Source organism: Salvia splendens, chromosome 3, assembly GCF_004379255.2.
Source record: "Salvia splendens isolate huo1 chromosome 3, SspV2, whole genome shotgun sequence".
In the NCBI taxonomy this organism is placed as follows: Eukaryota; Viridiplantae; Streptophyta; class Magnoliopsida; order Lamiales; family Lamiaceae; genus Salvia; species Salvia splendens.
Genome location: NC_056034.1, coordinates 2298535 through 2319834, shown reverse-complemented (window position 1 = coordinate 2319834; position 21300 = coordinate 2298535). Strand labels below are relative to the sequence as shown.

Below are 21300 nucleotides of genomic sequence, written 5' to 3'. Positions count from 1 at the left end.
ACCCCTATTCGCGACTTGCCATCTCTGACCCTCGCCTCATTTCGTTGAGTTTGTTTGTTGAGAATACTTGTTCACTTAAACGCTACCTGAATTATGAATTCATCAATTGAGCTATTGAATTTAATTATATCCAACCTTTTTATTTTGCTGCATTAGTTTTATTATATGTCATTCCTAGTTGCTATTTGCCAAATTTTATTGCACTGAATTATTGGGTGCCCATACCTAATAATGTTACTCAAGTTTATTGTCGGGTTGGAGTCGGGTGCGAGGAACTGTCCAAAATCGGGTGTAGGAATGTGCGGGTGCCCGATTCAATACCCTTCCTTTTTAATTAGTAGATAAACTTAATTTTGATTTTTTTTATTGTTATAAATCTAGAGACCAATGTTAGATTGATAAAGTGGGGAAAACAACTTAAAGCGGAAGATTAATTAACAAAATTAGATTATTTTTCAATAACCAAGAATATAGTACTATTTATTTGGCACATATTCTGTTTAAAACAATAAATTTGATAATATACAATAAAATAGTAGTACAAAATTCAAACATTGAAGAAAATAGTTCAATTTCTAAGATTCGTAATTTCTTAACTTTGCTAATAAAATTTTTTCTTAATTTCAGAATAATTACTTATTTAGTTTATATTTGATAATAATATCCAGTTTTGTGGAGTATCTAACTATATTTTATTTTTACTCCTACTATTTAATTAGAAACCTTTTAATTTACATCTAATCATTATAAATATTGATAAAAAATTGGAAATTTAAAAAATGCACCCCCCAACCCCGCCCCCCAAAACAAAAAAGCTAATCCTCCGCCGTCTGATTTCTGAATAAACACCGCGCTGCGGACTCGGGTATTTTGTGTAGAAATGATAAATTGGACTGAGATTTCTTCATACCAAACACAGAAACATACCAGACAAAAGGGGGAGAAGATGAACCAACATAGAGAATTTCTTTTTATTAAACTTTTTGTGAAAAATTACTTTTTACAAATGAGTAGCTAAGACTACTTATATCCTAGCTAATCTATGTCATGAGCTAAGAGCATCCACAATAGCGCCCGTCCCGGCGGACGTTCGGCCGGCGTGCCAGAGTTCCGCGCGGGACGTCCGCCATTGCGCAGCGGTGACGCGGATACGGATGTCCGCTGTGGACACCGGAGTTCCGCGGCGTTCCAGGGACGTCTGTCGCGACGTCCTTGCGGACGTCTGCCATTGCGTTGACCCCACGGACGTCCGCGCGGACGTCCCGATTATTTTATATTTTTTTTCAAAAATTCTATAAATATGGCTCGTTGAACTTCATTTCATTCGCACCACTTGTATTAACGAGTATCTCTCTCTACATTTCTTTTATATATCCAGAATGACTGGTAGTGGTAATGGCTTTGGTGAGGGCGGTAGCGGTCGGGTGGTAGTGGTGGGGGGTATGATGACATAACGAGGCGAATTCATGCACGTGTGCGGGAGGCAGCGGAGAGGGAGATACAGGCGGCTTTGGCGCCGGCGGTACCCCGACCCATCCATCGTCGATCTACGGTACCCCGGGACCACCTCGCTGCACACCGTCGGTTGTACGAGGATTACTTCGCTCCGGAGCCACGATTTGGGGAGAATATGTTCCAGCGACGTTTTAGGATGCATCGTCCGCTCTTTCTGCGTATCGTGGGCGCTTTAGAGCGTCGATACAGGTATTTCAGGGTGCGGAGGATGCGGCTGGTAAACCCGGCCACACTCCGATTCAAAAGTGCACTGCCGCAATCAGGCAGCTGGCATACGGAGGCGCGGCTGACAAGTTCGATGAGTACCTCCACATCGGCGAGACGACTGCCCGCGATTTCCTAAAGTATTTTTGTCAGGACGTTAGGGAGATATTCGGGGATAGGTATCTTCGGAAGCCTACCCCCGAAGATTGTCAGGCTCTGCTGGATATGTACGGGACTCAGCACGTGTTTCCGGGATGCTAGGCAGCATAAATTGTATGCATTGGGAGTGGAAGAACTGCTCCGCTGCCTGGAAAGGGGTGTACACTACGGGTTTCAAGGGCAAGAATCCCACGATGATCCTTGAAGCGGTAGCTTACTACCGGCTGTGGATTTGGCATGCCTATTTTGGAGTAGCCGGGTCGAACAACGACATCAACGTCCTCCAGTCGTCGCCCCTTTTCAACGACCAGTGCATGGGCGTCGGTCCGACCGTCAATTTCCTCGCCAACGGCAACCAGCACAACATGAGTTATTATTTTGCTGATGGGATATACCCTATGTGGCCCGTCTTTGTGAATACGATCAGATGCCCAACAGAAGAAAAAAATGTATATTTTGCGGGTTGTCAGGAGGCAACACGCAAGGATGTGTAGCAGGGATTTGGTGTGCTCCAGGCTTGATGGGCAGCAGTGAAGGATCCATCATGGCTGTGGTATGCTGACAGCATCGCCGATATGATGTACGCATGTATCATCATGCATAACATGATTGTCGAAAATGAAGGTCCATCACTGACGGATTAGGCCAATGATGATGCTGATGCTGCGGGTCCAAGCCACGGCGTGACCACCGGCAATGTACGTATGGGGATACCCCAAGACGAGGTCGAGCGAGTCCGTGCATTTGCCGACATGCGCCAAAAACAAGCCCATATTCGACTCCAGAATGATATAATTGAAAAAGTATGGCAGCGGAGGGGTCGTCGTTGATGGAATTTGTATTTATCGAAGTGTACTTTTTTTAGTTTTTTTGTTGAAATGTACCTTTCTTTTTTTTATTTAATGAAATTTTTATTCCGTAATCGTGGCGAAATTTGTATTCCGTAAATTGTTTAGTTTGGTGAATTTGTGGATTTTTATTATTGTGGGAAGTCCGTCGAGATGTCCTTGGGGATGTCCGCCACTGTGCAGTGGGAAGTCCTTATGACGTGGCAGTGCAGTGGGAAGTTCTTATGACGTGACAGGAGGTGTTTTTTAGATGTCCGCGGGGATGTTCGCCGAGACATCCGCACCACTGTGGATGCTCTAAGTATGACTTTACTAATACAGTCAGCATTATTCTACAACTAATCAACTGCCAACTGGCAAATACCAACGGCTACTTCCAGCTCAGCCATCCACTCCCATTTTCAAACCAGTAGCTCAATGCTTCAATCAAAGCAGCTCTTTTCCAGTTTGGCATGAGCAACTTCAACATTTTGAGTCGATGCTGCGGCGTGATGTGAATTTCGTCTGCGAAAATCAAAGACTTAAGTTTGGGGCAATCTGTTGTTCATTTCTAGCGGGGTAGACGCTCTTTGATGCGAATGAGTTCCTTAATTCGGGAGTCTGGGCAATGCGAGGAGAGTGTTTGATGAAATTCCTGACAGAAAGGTGGTGTGATGGAGCGTGATGATGTACGGTTGCGTAGAATTTCACGTTTTCGGGTGTGATTGGGCTGTGTGAGGATTTGTCACTGTTTAAACTAGGAAAGCATGCATTCTTTGAACTTGAAGATGAACTATATTACAGCACAAGCTTCACCTTTAAACCCCCCAAAATCTACTTGAATATGCCCAAATCGCCCTAAATGCTTCGCCTTTCGCATGAAGAACCATTGTCACAGCCACCGCCGCCGCTTCCCCAAAAATATCCCCAGAATTCACTCAATCAACTCAGTTTTGAATCAAACTACCGAATCATATGCAATCACTTCCTCGGATTCACTCGCGGCAGGAATCTCATCAAAGGCCAATCCCTTCACGCCTACGTCGTTAAATCAGGACTCCATTTGATACCTCTCGTTTGCCACCATTTGATCAACTTCTACTCCAAGCTCCAGCTCCCGTATTGCTCGGAGCGAATATTTCACGAAACTCAATTCAAATCTTCCACCACTTGGAGTTCAATCATATCATGTTTCGCTCAAAATGAGCTTCCCTTTCACGGATTTGAGTATTTCAAGGTGATGCGTCGCAACGATTGGATGATTCCTGATGATTATATTTTTCCGTGTGTGATGAAAGCTTGTGGTATGAGTAACGATCAGTTTATGGGGAAATCCGTTCATTGTCTCGCGATGAAAACTGGGTTTGATGCGGATGTGTTTGTGGGGAGCTCTGTTGTTGATATGTATGCAAAATGTGGGAGTTTAGGTGAAGCGCGAAAGGTGTTCAGCGAAATGCCTGATAGAAATGTGGTATCCTGGAGTACGATGATATACGGCTATGCCCAAACAGGGGAGGACGGAGAGGCCTTGAGACTCTTCAAGGCTGCGTTATGGGAAGGTTTGGATGTTAACGACTTCACATTCTCGAGTGTAATTCGAGTTTGTGGGAATTCGACTTTGTATGAATTAGGGAGACAAATGCATGCTTTATGCTTGAAGATGTATTACTATGAAACTAGCTTTGTTGGTAGTGCCTTGATCTCTATGTACTCGAAGAGTGGCTTGATAGAGGATGCCTCTCGAGTGTTCAACGAGGTTTCGGACAGAAATCTGGGGATGTGGAACGCGATGATGATTGCTTGGGCGCAGCATGCTCATACAAGGAGGGTGTTTGAGTTGTTAGAGAAAATGGTGAATAAGGGAACAAAGCCAAATTTCATCACATTTTTATGTATACTCTATGCTTGCAGTCATGCCGGCTTAGTGAAGGAAGGAAAGCATTATTTTGCAAAGATGAAGGACTACGGAATCGAGCCAGGAAGCCAGCATTATGCATCAATGGTGGACTTGCTTGGCCGAGCTGGGAAATTGCAGGAGGCATTGGAATTAATCGAGAAGATGCCTATGCTGGCGACTGAGGCTGTTTGGGGAGCTTTCTTGACTGGATGTCGGATTCATAGAAATACAGAGCTGGCAAGCTCTGTGGCTGATAGGGTCTTCGAGTTAGGGCATGTGAGCCCGGGCCTACACATGCTAGTATCCAATGCTTATGCGGCTTCTGGAAGGTTCCAAGAGGCTGCAAGGGCGAGGAAGATGCTCAGAGACCGCGGGCAGAAGAAGGAGCCGGGTTTGAGCTGGGTGGAGGAAGGGAACAGGGTTCACGCATTTGCTGCAGGGGAGAGGAGACACGAGCTTTCATCGGAGATATATAGGAAGCTGAAGGAGTTGGAGAAGGACATGGAACAGGCTGGTTATGTGATGGATACAACACATGTGCTGAGAGAAGTTGGCGCAGAGGAGAAGAATGAGAGCATTAGGTATCACAGCGAGAGATTAGCCATTGCCTTTGCGCTCGTCACCTTCCCACCCGAGAGGCCTATTAGGGTTATGAAGAACTTGCGTGTGTGTGGTGACTGCCATGTTGCTATAAAGTACATATCCAAGTGCAGCGGAAGGGTCATAATCGTGAGAGACAACAACCGGTTTCATAGGTTTGAGAATGGGGAGTGCTCTTGTGGCGATTATTGGTGATTGAGTGGGCAATGTCTTCCTCTTGTGACGAGAGTTGGAGGAAACAAAATGTAGTGCAAGATTTGAGCAACTGAAAATGGCTTCAACTATGAAAGTGGAGGATTCAATTTCTTCAAACTCTACTGATAAGGATAGCAGATTAAGAATGGTAATCAATTTTGAATTCATTGAAGATCCATGCTTTTTTTTAATAATTCTTTAGACAAGGTTGAAGATCCATGCATGATGCCACAGTTAATAAAATTAACTGGCATTACTGTACGCCGATTATCAGTGATCGGACAGTGGTGAAGCCAAGATTTTGACGAGGCCCCAAGCCAATGTTAACAATTAGTACATGTATTTTTCGGTGCTAGACTGCTAGTAATGCCAGAAGTTATCTTATGTATCTTTCAATAAATTTTCTATACATTTTTAATCATAGATTTTCTTGATAAATTAAAGATTAATGTTAAAGAAATGAATCAAAGATAAATTGTTTTTTATAGTATAGAGCAAGTTTAAAATTAAATTTATATTTACATAGTATTTGATTTCCTTAATAATGAATACTACTATTATTTATAATGTGTTAATTAATAGACTATAAAATAGTACTAGAATTTTGTTAATAACAATAATTAAAAATAAAAAATAAAACAAAACATAAGCAAAATGTAAAAAATAGAAAATTATAAAATCATAAATTAACATAAGGAAACACAAAAATGAAATTAACATAAAAAGTACTCCTAGAAAAAATATAAGCAAAACACAAAGAAAAACTAAAAAAAATGTAAAAAGGTTTAAAGAAGAATTGAACATAAGAAAGTTACATGGAAAACTATAAAGAAAACACAAAGGAAAAAAAACAGAACTATAAGAAAAGTAGGAAAAAAATAAAGACTTCAAAAGGTTTGAGGGATATTCGAACACAAGATAACAGATGGAGGTGACATGCAAACCCCAACAATCTGCGATTCTTCGTTATCATACAAATACACAAATAAAAGTTCAAATTGGTAGGGGCTCATGGGGCATCCTTGGCCGGTTGGCCCCTATGTAGTTTAGTCGAATAGGTAGGGCTATAGAGAGTGGCGGACGCAAGATTTTGATACTGGAGGTTCAAGTTATCCAATTTCGCTAGAAAATAATTTGGTAAGTGATGTATGAATATATGCTATAGGAAAAAAGACAAATGGTTGGGGTTCCAATGGACCCCAACCCCCTAGGTAGGTCCGCCTCTAGTCATGGGCATCCTTGGCCCCTATGTAGTTTAATCGACGGTGACCAAGCCAGTATTGAAAGCAGTTGAGACATAGGGGTAGTCGACATCGACTAAGCATCAAACATCATATAAACTGGAGTATAATATACTCCCTCCGTCCCATAAAAATATGGACATTTGGACGACACGAGAATTAATGCATAATTGGTAACGTAATAGAGACATTGGGACGACACGAGAATTAACGCACAATTGGTAAAGTAATAGATAGATAGATAGAAAGAAAAGGTAATTATAATATTGTTAGTGGAGAATAAGGCTCACTCTATTAGAGAGAAAGAAGTTAGTACTAAAAATAGAAGAGGATATTTTATGGGACATTCTAAAATGAAAAATGTCCTTATGGGACGTAGAGTATTTTTTTTCTACCTATCATTCCTACTAATGTCGATTCAACCTGAAATCCATGGATTGGCCCGCATAACTCAACAATTTGATAGGAAAAGGGTTAAAATATTTATAGCTTGAAAATAATCGTAACATGAATGACCCGACCCTAATTTAAATAGACCACAACCAGATATGATTAAATCGAAATTAACCCGAGCCCATAGGGTTGAGTCGGTTGACTCGAAATCAGTTAATTCTACTATTATTTAGGTTTCAACTTTCATCACTTTTTTTTAAATTGTTAAAAGTTAGTAGCAGTATTTTTTTTCAATTGTATGTAAATATATATTTTGGTTCATTATTTCAAAATTATACTCTTTATTTTATTATTTTATTTTTATGCTCATCACGGAAAGTTATCTAAAAATAGAAAATGACAATTATTGAAGACGAAAATGTATTCTCGTCTCCATAAGAGTTACATATTCGTTTTGAGTTGAAATAACATTCATTTGTATTTCATTTATTATATTTGTAAAATTATCAAATGAAATGTATTAATTAAAAAATTACTCCATAAATTTGTTGGTTCCAATTGGCCCGAATGGTTAGCCTAAAACTCAAAATGATATAGTTATGGTTAAAATTTTGTAACCGAAAATATAACATCTTTGTATCATTGTATGTGTATTCAATTTTTTTTAAACATATTTAATTGAATAATTTTATGATAAAATAGTAAATAAATAAATTAATAATAGATTTTTTTAGATAGAAGATTTTTTAAATTAAATTTCATGACATTATATAATACATGTACGCATATCCAAGTTTATGGATACAGATTCGATCAATTATCTAATAAATATATATTTTTTCAAATTATTTAAGCAATGCAAATAAGTTAACTCATAGGATTTGTGTAAATAGTTAGAATTTTATGAATATTAATTGTACGGGAAAATAGAAAACAAAAAAGGATAATTAAAAGCAGAAAAGACAATAAGAATTGGGAAAAAGCTAGACATAAAAACAAAAAAGGATTGAAACAAAAACTAGTTTTTGATGAATTTTGAGGATAGTGCATAGAAACTCAAGTTCACTCCCGGTATTTTCAAAATAAAAAACTTATAGAAGGATTGAACTCAATTCTATCTATAAATAAAATTGAGGGTCGTATTGTACAGTATTTAACAAAAATAATGAAATAAAACATAGTACTATATTATAACACAAAAAATGGGAAACCAATGTATATATGGTCATAATTGTGTATATACCTTAAATTTGATATTGAAAATTTTGTTACTCTGTGACTAAATATGATGTTGTAGTGTAATCAAATAATCAATCAATATGGAGTACTTGATTGGAAAGTTGTTTAATTCCAAATGCTAACCTTAATTATATATAGTGCATCAAAATATGTGTACAATTAGTCTTTCTTTTTTCCGGATAAATCTAATCATTTTATTGCTACGTACACAAAGCTTGATTTAGAAATTTATCGTTTATGATTGATCATTTTCTCAATAATTACAGTACTACACTTATATAATTATGAAACTTGTATTCTGGTTATTTTCTCCGACAAGCTTCGGAGCATCCACAACCGTGCTCTTACCAGCGGCACGGTTGTGGGCCCGGCCCCACTTTTTCTGTCTGCTCTCTGGCAAGAGCACAACACCCACAGCTGTGTTCTTCCGCAAGAACGAGCACAATTAATTTAAAATTCAATTAAACAAAAACATTTCAATAATACTAAAATTCATTAAAAAAACCTAAATAATATTACAAATGACAAATAAAATAAAAACGACATAATTAAAATCCTAAAAATTAAAAATTACATAATTAAAATACTAAAAATTAAAAAAACCACTAAGCGTTGCCGAATTTCGCCCACATGTGTTTGATTAGGTCTTCTTGTAGTTGATTGTGGATTCGGGTATCGCGCATTGTGTGCCTTGTCTCGATTCTCTGGCCAACCGTCGTATGCTCGCCTCGGCGTGGGGGAGACCTCGTTGTTGAGCTTCCGGCTTCGTCCTCGTCGTGGAAGCTAGCCGCCCTCGGCCCTTCGTCGGCTATAATCATGTTGTGTAAGATAATACACGTGAACATGATGTCGGCGATATTATTCACGTACCATAGCCGAGCCGGGGACTTAACAATGTTGAATCGGGCTTGAAGGACCCCGAAAGCTCTTTCGACGTCTTTCCGTGCGGACTCTTGACGCTGCGCAAAAAGAACCCGTCTCGGGTCGTGCTGGTTGTTGAACGTCTTCACGAAAGTCGACCACCGTGGGTAGATACCATCGGCGAGATAGTAACCCATGTGGTATCTATTTCCGTTGATGGTGAAGTCGATCGCCGGTGCTACACCATTCATCACATCATTGAAGAGTGGTGAAGAATATAGCACATTCAAGTCGTTGTTGGATCCAGCAACGCCGAAATATGCATGCCAAATCCATAGGCGGTAGTCGGCGACCGCCTCAAGGATAAGCGTTGGGCCGCCGCCTTTGTGACCGCTCAAGTGTTGCCCCCTCCAAGCAGTCGGACAATTCTTCCACCTCCAATGCATGCAGTCAATGCTGCCAAGCATTCCGGGAAAGCCATGGACTGATTCGTGAAGACGAAGCAACCGTTGGCAATCATCGGTGGTGGGTGCCCGAAGGAATTCATCCCCGAAAGCTGAACGAACGCCCTCGCAAAAATTCTTTAGACAAAGGATTCCAGTGGACTCACCGATATGCAAATACTCGTCGAAGATGTCGGCCGTTTGCCCAGTAGCGAGTTGTCGGATTGCACACGTACACTTTTGCAACAGCGTGATACTTTGCCGGCCGGCTGCATCTGGACCTGTTTGGAAGAATTCAACACGTGCGGACAATGTGTTGACAATTCGCATGAACAAGCGCTTTGACATGCGAAAACGGCGCCTGAAGTAATCTGCCGGAAACCGCGGCTGGTCGGCAAAGTAGTCGGCAACGAGCCTTTCGTGGGCTCCCTCCCGGTCACGATGGATGTAGCGGCGATTTGATCTGGTTCGTTGAGGAGGAGGAGCGGGGGTATTCTCCGCGACGTATGCTTCGTAAGCGGCACGATGTTGTTCGTAGTATTCTTGTTCTTCGCGCTCCGCTTCCGCCATAATATGGGTGAAATCCATTTGAGTTTTGAGTGAGAGATGAATGTGTTGATAGTTTGTATGAGAATTATGAATGAGAGATGAATGAAAGATGATTTGATGTGATAAATGGATGATGAATGTGTGTATTTATAGATGATTTTGGGGGGAAAATATAAAAAATTCAAAAAAAATTCAGAAAAAACGGGAAAAAAACGACCATATTTTTGGGATTTGGAAAATATTTTTTTATTTTTTTTTATCATTTTATATAATTAAAAATTGAATTTTAAAATAAAATAAAAAAAATAATTCAAAGGCGACGGCTATGCCGTTGCCCAATCGTAAGCCGCCACGTCGCCTGCTCGCTGGCACGAGCGCAGCGGCGACGGTATGCGTCCTCGCCGCTGGCACGGACGGACGCGGGGCCGCCGTCCACCGTTGTGGATGCTCTCAACTCTCCGGTGTTTCGAGTTACAATATCTTTTTAATAATTTACAATTATTCTAATTACTCTCCCTAAATTACATTTGTCAAGAAAATTTCAATTTTGTTACTATTATCTAAAAGAGTACTACAAACTTAGGGCATCATTAACGCTTGGGGCCGGGCCGCAAAAAGCGAGTCCCGGCCCGGGCGTTGCGTTGCGTTGGATGAGCGGAAGTTGTGGCCCGGGCCGGTCCCGGGGCCGCAGTTGCGGCCTGAGGACGCTCCCGGGGTCTGGCCCTGCCTAGGGTTAATTGCTTCGGGACGGGCCGCAAACCCCCAAAAAATTTATTTTTCTTTTTTTTATATTATTTTTGCCTATTTTTACCCATTTCTTCAACATTCTTCCACCAATTTCTCCATTTCTTTCCTCTAAATTATTTCAATATTTTTTCTAGGAATTGTAATTTTTATTTTCAAGGGCTTGATAAATTTTTTTTTCTAGGATTTGTAATTTTTTTTTCTAAGATTTGTAATTTTCTTTTTTCGACTGAACAATGTATTTTCCCGGCTTGAATTGTTCAGCGTATTGCATACGAGTAAAATATGTTGAAGTTGTGAATAGTGTCATTTATTAGTTGCGGCTCGGGTTGTGGCTTGCAGGGTTAAAGGAGTTGTGGCTTGGGACTTAAATTTAGGAGAATGATGACATGGAGGGGACTTGGAGCCTGATTACGGGCCAGGGTTAATGATGCCCTTAGAGCATCTCCAATGGCGGACGTCCGGTCGGACGTCGCGATGGGCGACCCGGACGTCCGCCACTGTGGCGTTTAGGGTCGGATACGGACGTCCCGTGAGGACGTCGGGTGTCCTCGGACGTCCCTGCGATGGGCGGGCGGACGTCCGCCACTGTGGCAAGGGTCGGACGTCCCGCTCGGACGTCCGAATTTTTTTTATTTTTTTAAACCCTATATATACGGCTCGTTGAACTTCATTTCATTTGCACCACTTGTTGTTAACAAGTTTCTCTCTTCTTTTACTACAAATTTCATTTCTACTTTTAATGGAGAACGATAGGAACTCCCCGGCCACGAGCGAGTCACAGACTCCGGCGTTTCCCATCGACCTGGAGGGAAACGTAAGCGGAAATGCGACAACGGTACCGGGAATGGGACAGATGGGGGCCATGGGTGGGATGATGTCCCCTTATATGTACAATTGGATGGGACAGATGGGTGGTATGATGCCCAGGGCAGCCGGGATGGGGGGCATGACCCCAAATATGATGATGCCGGGGATGGGGAAGGGGGGCATGACCCCAAATATGATGATGGCGGGGATGATGGCGGGGATGATGCCGGGGATGATGCCGGGGATGATGCATGTGGGAGGGGGTGGCAGGGGTCCTGAACCACTAGCGGACGATGTCTATCGACCGGTTGTGAATATGCAGTCTACTGATACCCCTTCCACTTATGTTCCGGATACTCAGTTCACCGGCATAGACACTTTCTCTTTTGAGGAGTTGTGGATATCTCCAGTCAGGCAGACGCCCGATGATATGAGCGGGGGCAGGGGGAAGGGACGTGGCAAGGGCAAGGGGAAAGCCCCAGGGTCTTCCTCACGAACGGTGGCAGAGGAGGAGGATGAGGAGACGGGAAAGAGGACGATCTGGAGCCAGTGGGAAAACGTTGCGCTTGCGAAGGCTTGGATTGCAATTGTCGAGGATCCCTATGTCGGTGCCAACCAGCATATTGACAGACTGTGGCATCGGATCGCTGAAGCCTACCACACACACAAACCGGCTGGGGCGAAGCGTCGCCTTCCCGAATAGTGCCGGAAACAGTGGGAGCGGTTGAGGCCTAAGCTTAGTCGATTTGCTGGCCTCTACCAAAACAACCTCCGCCAGGCAAGCAGCGGTATGTCCGAGGAGGATGTCCGGAACCGTGCCTTTGCTCAGTACCCTGACAAAGCCTTGAAATTCAAACAATTCGACCAGTGGGAGGCCTTTCTCGTGGTGAAGGATTCCCCAAAGTTTTGTGGGGGAGTCGAATCGGGCTGGGCGAAGCGGACGAAGATCAACGCTTCCGGTGAATACAGCAGCAGTGCTGGTTCGCACGAGCTCCCGGAAGCCGACGAAGTGTCCCCGCTACCGCAATCAGACTCTCGCCGTCGTCGTCGCCCGGTTGGGCAAAAGGCTGCGCAGCGGAGGGCTAGGGGAACCAGCGGCGGTAGCGGGTCGTTCGAGGTCGAATCGGAGGCCCCTGCTCCCCAAGAAGATATCGACCGCCTCGCCCGCGCACAGTTAACGACAAGCTTGGTCCGAACCATGCATAGGTGGCATAGCACGACCGATCCGCTGTACAAGAGGATGCTGAAGGATGTCATCGATGGATGTCGGCGCGATTTGGGGATGCCCTTCATTGGAGATGATGGCGCCAAGATTAGCGGAGGGGACGATGGGGGCGGCACGGGCGACGGTGATGGCACGGGCGACGGGGGCGGCACGGGCGACGAGGACAGCGCGGAGTGAGCCGGGGATGTTGGATTAGGTATTTTTCTTTTTTTTTGAATGACTATGTATTTTGCTTTTTTTCTAACTATGTGTTTTTTATGTTTTATGAATATGTATTTTTGCCCGTATTTTGCTTTCCCGTATTCCGTGTCAAAATTATATTTCTGTTTTTACGTAATTAAATTATTGTGATTTTTTTATTGCGGGATGTCCTAGTGGGAAGGGCGGACATAGGATGGGATGTCCTAGTGACGTGGCAGTGGGATGTGAAGTTCTAGTGACGTGGCAGAAGGTGTTTTTGAGATGTCCTAGTGGATGTCCTAGTGGGATGTCCGCCCACTGGAGATGCTCTTACAACCCCAAAAAAGCTTAGGCGTCAAATTTCAATGGATATCATTTCTGAATTAATTCTCGTTTGACTTGGCCACTTAGGGTATAGGGCATCATGACTCATGAGTCATGTCATACTTAACAATTAAGCAATTTTTGGCAACTATCATGACTCACATATCATGTAAGCTAAAGTTAATTAAATCATTATTTTCTTAGGTATAGTTATGCGACCAATTCACCATTTTAGTATTGTAGTAAATCCATCTTATCTTCTTCATAGCACGCATACTAAAAAAGATTTAAAGTATAGTAGTCTTAATACAACCGCTAATTTAGATATTAGTGAAATATAAACTCACAAAAGTATTTCGATGAATAAACTTACCGACTAGAGTTACTCCCATCTAAGCCATTTTAGTACTATTTAATTTCGTAAATTAATGTAGCTAGCTGTTTCTGGCCACCTAACCTTTTAGACACTACCTCAACTTTAATTATTTAACTAATAAATGTAGACATTAATTATAAATGTAAAATTGACTTGCAACAATTTAAATTAGTTATAATGTAAATTAGTCACGAATGATGACAACAATATGTATCCAACTTCTTCCCCAACACTTAATATGCACCAGTGTTTTTGCCTGTTGTTTCTGCTACACACAGACGTGTCTGTCTCCTTTTCATAGATGTTTGTTTTTGGTTCAAATAGTAAACAAATCTTGAAATAATAGTAATGTTTTGAAATTACAATAACATAATTACATCACATTATGCATCATTATAGAATCAATTATAAATAAAAACAAGACTGATTGATATGTAACCTTAATATATACATGTTCTCAATTAGTAGTTGATTTTTTTTCCTTGAGAGAAAAGAAAAGTAAATAAATTAGGATTTTGAATAGGACGAGTGAGATAAAAGTGATGGTGACAAATTTACATAAAAACCAGAAATAATGGTTTTTTAGTGTTTTTCCCATATTTTGAAAGGGAAAAGGACAAGTGGGATTGATTAAGAATCGTTGATTTAGTCTAATTATGTCGTTTTCTGGTGCATTGTGGTTTATCTCAATAGTAACCAAAATTAATTGGACAATGAAAAAGCTAAGTAAGCACCGAAAGCATGAGATTATCCAATAATGGACTTTTGTCTTTTACTTCACATTTCAAGACACTTGTTCGTGTATAATTTTTCACATTTTATTTTCAATTATGCTCACAATCATCAAATCCATAGATTTCATATAATCAAATTACAGTTCATTAATTTTATTCCTCCTTTAGTTAAATACGTGACAGAGGCATGACTTAATCTAATAATCTTGGCATTAGTAAAAGTAGGAATATGTTTAATTTTTTTTTACAAATAAATTTGAATGTTAGTTGATAATTAAATTAAGTGCGATACACCCCACCGGAACACAAAGATATGAAGATCATATATTCGAATTGTCGCTACATAAATTAATAGTAGAATCTAATAAATTATCAACAATACTAAATCATGCCATGTTTGATGTTCGATCGAATATAAAGAATAATAATGTATTGAATGCAACATGCACTAATTAATCATGAATAAGGAATATTGTAGCGTTTGTTAGATGCTACCCTTCAAATAATTATTTATGCAATCCAAAAATCCCACACCTTCATCTTCCTTGAAACCAAAATCAATCGTTAGGATCCCAATAAATTAATCTTAGTTGAGGTTCCAATGCTTTCTTGAATAATCCCACTTATATAAACATTACACACCACTACCATGGGTATTAATATATTGTTAATTTATGTACTATGATAATGGCAAAAATAATTTTTTTTAAGTGGCTTCAAGAATGGATTTGTACTATTGAATCCAGGTGAAAACCAAGGAATAAAAGAACACCCCATGATTATTTGCTCCTATTTTTATTTTATCAACAATTTAATCTAATTAATATGACAAACAACCTTAAATAATAGTGTAAAATCAGCAGAATAATTCTCTCTACTCATAAAGGAAATGGAAATAATACACCAAGTGTTGATGAGATATTTTGCTCAAGAGATAAGTCTTCTCTTTTTCACCACTTTCACTTTCCAATATATTACCCCAAAAAAGAATATTTAATATCTCCAAATTTACCCTTTTTTCATAATATGAGTGCAGTAACAGTCAAATGATCATTACAGCTTCGAAATAAAAAAAAAAAAAGAGGATAAAAAACTGCAGTATAGTAGAACATAAGATCAACAGAGCTACAAAAAAATACTGCAAATATCTCTCTCACACTCCTATAATGGAATCAAATCATAGTCAAGATTCATGCCATACATTATCATCATCATCATCCCTTCCAAATCAAGTCTGATTATTCCATCCAAAAAAAAGAAAAAAAAAAGAAAAGAAAAGAAAAGAAAAGATAGAATAAGTTGCATTCCACGTCCACATCTCATCTACATCTACATCTACATCATCTGTGAAGTCGCAAATCCAACTTTTTAGCATGGAATCCACTGAAATAAGGTTCCATGCTACCTTTATAATCCACTAGTCCTAAAATAAATACACACTACAAACACCACATGTAAAGGGAATTCCAGAAAGCAATACTTTCACATTCTAAGCAAATTAAGAATTTAGCATAAAGAAGGAAAGGAAATTCCACAGAACAAAAGGCATATAACGAAGATGATAACAAGAACGAATCGCCCGTTATCTCGATGTTACATCAGTGATCAGATAATGCATTCCTTTCCTATCCTGAAATGAACTTATTCCAAGTCACAACAACAATGGAAAGACTATATTTTTCAAGTACATTAACTATGGCAAGATCATAATGACACCTCTAAGCCGTAGGGACACGTATCTACGACGACCCTTGAGCTGATTTATATTGGTAACTCACTAGATAAGAACATAACAAGGTAAGAAACTAGAAAATTCTTATATTTCAGTAAAACTGAGGATAGTTCTTCTCTAAACCGGATGTTTCTTCAACCATCTCAGCTGACTACTCATTCTTTCAACATCTAGTTTAAAAGAATTAATAAAAATAGCAACAAAAAAAATACTTATGTTTATCCTTATACTCAGACCATTGTCCTTTGCATGGCACTATACTGCCTTCTTTTGCTAAAGCTAGCAACCAACAAAATCCGAAACACAAAGCTGGAATCTTCACCAAAAATCTCATCAACTGGACCTAATGGTTTAGAAGAAAGATTCTGATATTACTGAGCCATGAGCTGATCAAGCTGCATTTGCTCGAGCCATGCACCTAAAACAGATTGGTCAACTTGTTCAATCTCGTTATTCAAATGCGCACCTTCACCAGAGGATGTGGCAGTACCCGTAGCGCCAGAGACATGGGGCACGGATTTTTCCTTCATTTCCTGTGGGGATTCTTTAACGAGAGAGTGAACCCAAGATAAATCAGGTTCCTCACCATGGTTGAGAAGATCGAAAGAAGAAGATCTCTTCAGCTTCCCGAAGTCATCAGCATTGACACCCCACTCTGGTTGACCATTGGGGGACCCCCACTTCGACCAATTCCCCTCCATGGAGGCGACAGCAGCTGCAGCATTCGATCCAAGGTCACGTGAGCTTAGACTACGAAATTGTTGGTGCTGCTTCTCCTGTCGAGCTAGCATGGATACCCGGGCACTCATTGGTGAGATAGGCTCCACAGCACGAGGTGACATTCTTCCGGAAGAGGGAACTCCAAAAGGGCCCTGCAGTAGGGTGTGATCGACGTTTCTTGGTGAAAATGTCGTCTTGATTGGAGAAAGCATGCTCTGTTGCTGCTGCTGGAATTGGTTAAGGACAGCTGACTTGTGTGTAGGTGAGAAAACAGTCGATGCCAGTGTTTGATCTGAATATCGAGGAGATGAGCTCTCCACAGAAAAAATTTCCTCCAGATTCGAAGGGGTTAGGGTTTTAGGACGAACAGAACGGTTCATCATATTAGCACTAATACTTGGCTGGGAGAGATGGGGCAGCTCATTTAAGAGCTGCTGCTGCTTCTGGAGATCCATATCTCCGAATGCATTCATGTCTTCAAATGGAATATCTCTAGCATGAAGAGACGAGCGCAGCCGACTAGATTGGAAGTTGCTTCCGGGTAAATGCAGCGCTGGAACATTTTGCTGGAACTGCCAACTTGGGTTTGAAACGCTGTTGGCAGATGGAGACATGGGCGGAGTGAATGGAGATGGGGACATGGCAGGAACTGAAGATGGTGAACCAGGAAGAAGGCTCATTGCTGCAGCGAAATCCATGGCATTGGCAGCAGAGGCATTTGATCGAGGAGAAGGAACAGCGGAGCCAGTTGAGACATACAAGGGTCTGAGCTCCTCTTGTGTGTGAGCAAAGAAGCAAACTCTTCTATTGCAGCTCGTCCCATCCTTGCATAGCCGGGTCCTGTACTGGGCAGGGTGCAGCCAGCACTCGAAAACACCGTGAGCATATTCACACATGTCCCCTCTTCGACAAGCCCCCTTACGAAAATCTGGACATGGCACACAGCTGTAGTGGTACTTCCTAGGATCCCTTCTTCGAGCATTCTCACCGGGGTGAACAAAGGGGCACTCAGTCCAGTCGTGCGAGTAGGCACGTGAGCAAGGCCGGACCTTGAAAGAAAACATCCTAAATTCATCTGTAGAGTAGATGCTGTTCTTGATGTCAGGTAAAGAAGGGTCAACAGGGTATTCTTTCTTCTCGGGTGCAGGCAAAGCAGGAAGATCATTGGATTTCATTCCCTCCGGAGAAGGCACTAACTCCGGAGAACGGGGGGACCCACTTGCAAGAGATGGTGAAAGCGGCGGTGAGTCCAGACTCGAAGCACCTATCAATACTCTAAGATGGTGCTCCTCCTCGAAGGAAGTACCCATTGTGAGCATCATTTGAATGGAATATTTAGTCGCCTGCGACTTTGGAGAGACAACAACAACATCAAGAGGCCTACGGCCATTGGCATCAGTTAAATTTGGATCTGCACCAGATGCCAGAAGCAGTTTCACAGCATCAACTGCATTAACCGATCCACCTGAAGCAGCACAGTGAAGAGCTGTGCTATTATCAACACCACAGTTGCGATTAACATCAACTTCGGGTAAGGAGACGATCAGTTTCAGAACATCAATGCTGCCATAAGTAGCAGCCACCATCAAGGGGGTTAGATGCTGCAGAACCATCTGACTCGAGCCATTTTGTCGCCCATACCACAGCCCAACCTCGTCAACACTTGAAGGGTTGCAACCAATAAACTTCTTGAATCCCTCTAGATCATTGTTGGCAGCGTGTTCGAGCAAGCTTGTAAATGTGTCTTTAGTTTCAACATTCAGAAAACTAAAACTCATAGCTGCAGCTCCTCTATTGTCAAATCCAACAGGAGTCAAGATGTTCTATTTCCAGCTTCGGATATCCATCTGGATGAGACAGGAAAACAAAAAAAATCCAGTTCCGAATCAGAAAGTGAAGTGAACAACAATACTCATAAAAAAATAAACCCTACTAATAAAGGATGCCCTAACATCGAAAAAACAAGAAAGATATATTAGAACGAAAGGCTGAAAGCAAATCAGAAATCTGTGGCTCAAACAAAAGAAACTTATTATAGTATACAAGAGAGGAAATGCTATTTTCTGATAGAAAGGAATAAAGAGTATTATCTGTTCATATCAAATAGGATCAAATTTGCATAAAAAACAACCTGCAAAATCTAGTAAAACAATACTCTGTATATCATTATAGGAAAGGTAGTAAATGGTAAAAGTAAGAAGTGATCTTAACAACCAATTTCAAACTCAGAATACTAAGATTCCAGCAAGTAAGAAAAGTAATGATATTCCAAAAGTCGATCATTGACAGCTTATACTATTCAATCTGGCAAACAAAACATCAGAAACACTAAAAATATCATCAATTCATCTTTTTTGGCATCTCTAGCACTAATAAGCATCTGAATCGGTATTCCAAATTCAAAAATTGTCATCCTGAATTAACTAAACTGAAATGAATTTTTCCATTCAACGATCACAAAAGAAAAAAATATACCACCTCAAAACTGAAATCCCAGTACAAAAAATCAGAAACTCCAAATCATAGCTACAGAAACATCAATAAATCCATCAAAAAATGGAACAGTAGATACCTAATTCATCTTCAATAAACCCAAACCAGAAAAAGAAAAACAAGTAAAACAACAATTTGAACCCTTGTATCATGCATGCCTGCACACTCAAGTTCAAAAAAATCTAAACTTGATTAATTTTCTTACACATAAAACAAGTTCAACAAGGATCAAGATTGAAACTTTCATAAAGCGTAAAGTACAAGCACCAGTACATACTGCATAAAAAAAAAAGACAAACTAAACCACACAAACACACACTTCTCACACCAAACCAGCAAAAACCAAGCACATAAAACGTTGAAAAAGGCAAACTTTCCTCACCATTTAACACCAAATTCAAAAGAGTAAAGATGGTTATCCCACAAGCTGCAGCAGCAGAAGCGTCATCTTTACTGTGTATATACACTTAAAATTAAGCGTGTGTATCGGTATAGGGGTTTTACAAATACGGGGAGGTGTATTCACAGATCTAGAGAGAGAAAGTGAGCAATCGAATGAGAAGTTGTGACTACAAAAAGAGAGAGCTTCTTCTTCTCCCCTCTTTTTTCTTCGCCATTTCCTATGCTAATGTTTTTTTTGTTTATTCTCTCTTTCTCTCTCTATTTAATATATGCTGAATTAAAAAATACTGAATACTGCCTTAAATTGGACTAATTTGATCTTTGCAATATCACTAGCTTATTTAATGTTATTTATTAATATATTAAAGGTCTATATAATTAGAGCAAATTTTGATGTCAAAAAAAGATTATTCGCTTTCCATAGAGATAGAGCTCACCAATAAATTAATTTGTCAGATTTTTGGCTAAATTCAATCACAATTAATCTCCACCACTAATATAACACGATTAAATTATAGTAATTTGTAACCAAATGAATGGTGTGTACTTGTGATAGCCGTTTTAAATAATTTCACCATTTCATTAATACAGTTTTTAAATAAAAATATTACTCTCATTATTTTATTTTTACTCACTTGATTAACTTTCCACTTACAAAAACAAAATTGCGTAAAATTTGTGTCGAATATAAAATGCTACACTTAAAATAAGACAAGTAGTAGTAATAATAGTTTCTCTCAAATTATTTCTATTATATTCTAGTTGTTTACAATTTATACCTACCATTTATTCATTTTTTATTTTATTTTTTTAAATCTTATTCATTTTTTCTCATTCTCTCCCATACTTTATTTACTTCTTTATATTTATACTTTATCAATCTTTAATTAAAATCGGTGTCATTCATCCACGAGACTTTTTGTTGGACTGGGGAGTATTATTTAATACTCCACTACTAATACTTTTTCTATCCACAAATAATAATTTTCTTTTTGCCATTTTGCTTTATCACACAAAATTAATCAATTTTTATTTTTAGCAAGTTTTTTCTGTTATAAGGTAAACATCTTTTTCCACTACTAATATTCATATTATTTTTTATTTCTATCTCTCTCATACTATTTACCAATTTCGCATTTAAATTTGTGCCGTTTTCAAACTTCTTGTTTTTAGTGGAGAGGGAGTGTGTTATGCTTTAACACTTGCACATTCTTTTATTTTTTTAATTAATTATGGAGTACTATATTTTTGAAGTAATTAATTAAAATAATTTGTTTAAAATCTAAATCTTGTGTTTTCTGTAATCGAAATTTTCATCCTGAATAATTTACATCCGCGACAATATTACGAAAAGTAAAAGTGATTTTTATTCCTAAGGGAGTGGTTGACTTCAATCACTTCATAGTCATCAGTAGGATACCGTGCGCCGCGTAGTAG

At 39.9% G+C, this 21300-nt stretch overlaps 2 protein-coding genes across 2 annotated transcripts; one reads left to right on the top strand and one right to left on the bottom strand.

Annotated features, from left to right (window-relative positions):
• The first annotated feature begins 2947 nt into the window (after window positions 1-2947).
• On the top strand, window positions 2948-5923 carry LOC121793677 (putative pentatricopeptide repeat-containing protein At5g52630). The gene has a single exon (XM_042191717.1). The coding sequence runs from the start codon at window positions 3568-3570 to the stop codon at window positions 5395-5397; it is 1830 nt and encodes a 609-aa protein (XP_042047651.1). The 5' UTR covers window positions 2948-3567; the 3' UTR covers window positions 5398-5923.
• A 10391-nt stretch (window positions 5924-16314) lies between these two features.
• On the bottom strand, window positions 16315-20124 carry LOC121794299 (zinc finger CCCH domain-containing protein 30-like). Its single transcript, XM_042192399.1, has 2 exons — window positions 19844-20124; window positions 16315-18815 (listed from the first exon to the last, which is right to left on the bottom strand). The coding sequence occupies exon 2, from the start codon at window positions 18744-18746 to the stop codon at window positions 16620-16622; it is 2127 nt and encodes a 708-aa protein (XP_042048333.1). The 5' UTR covers window positions 18747-18815; window positions 19844-20124; the 3' UTR covers window positions 16315-16619.
• Window positions 20125-21300: the final 1176 nt, after the last annotated feature.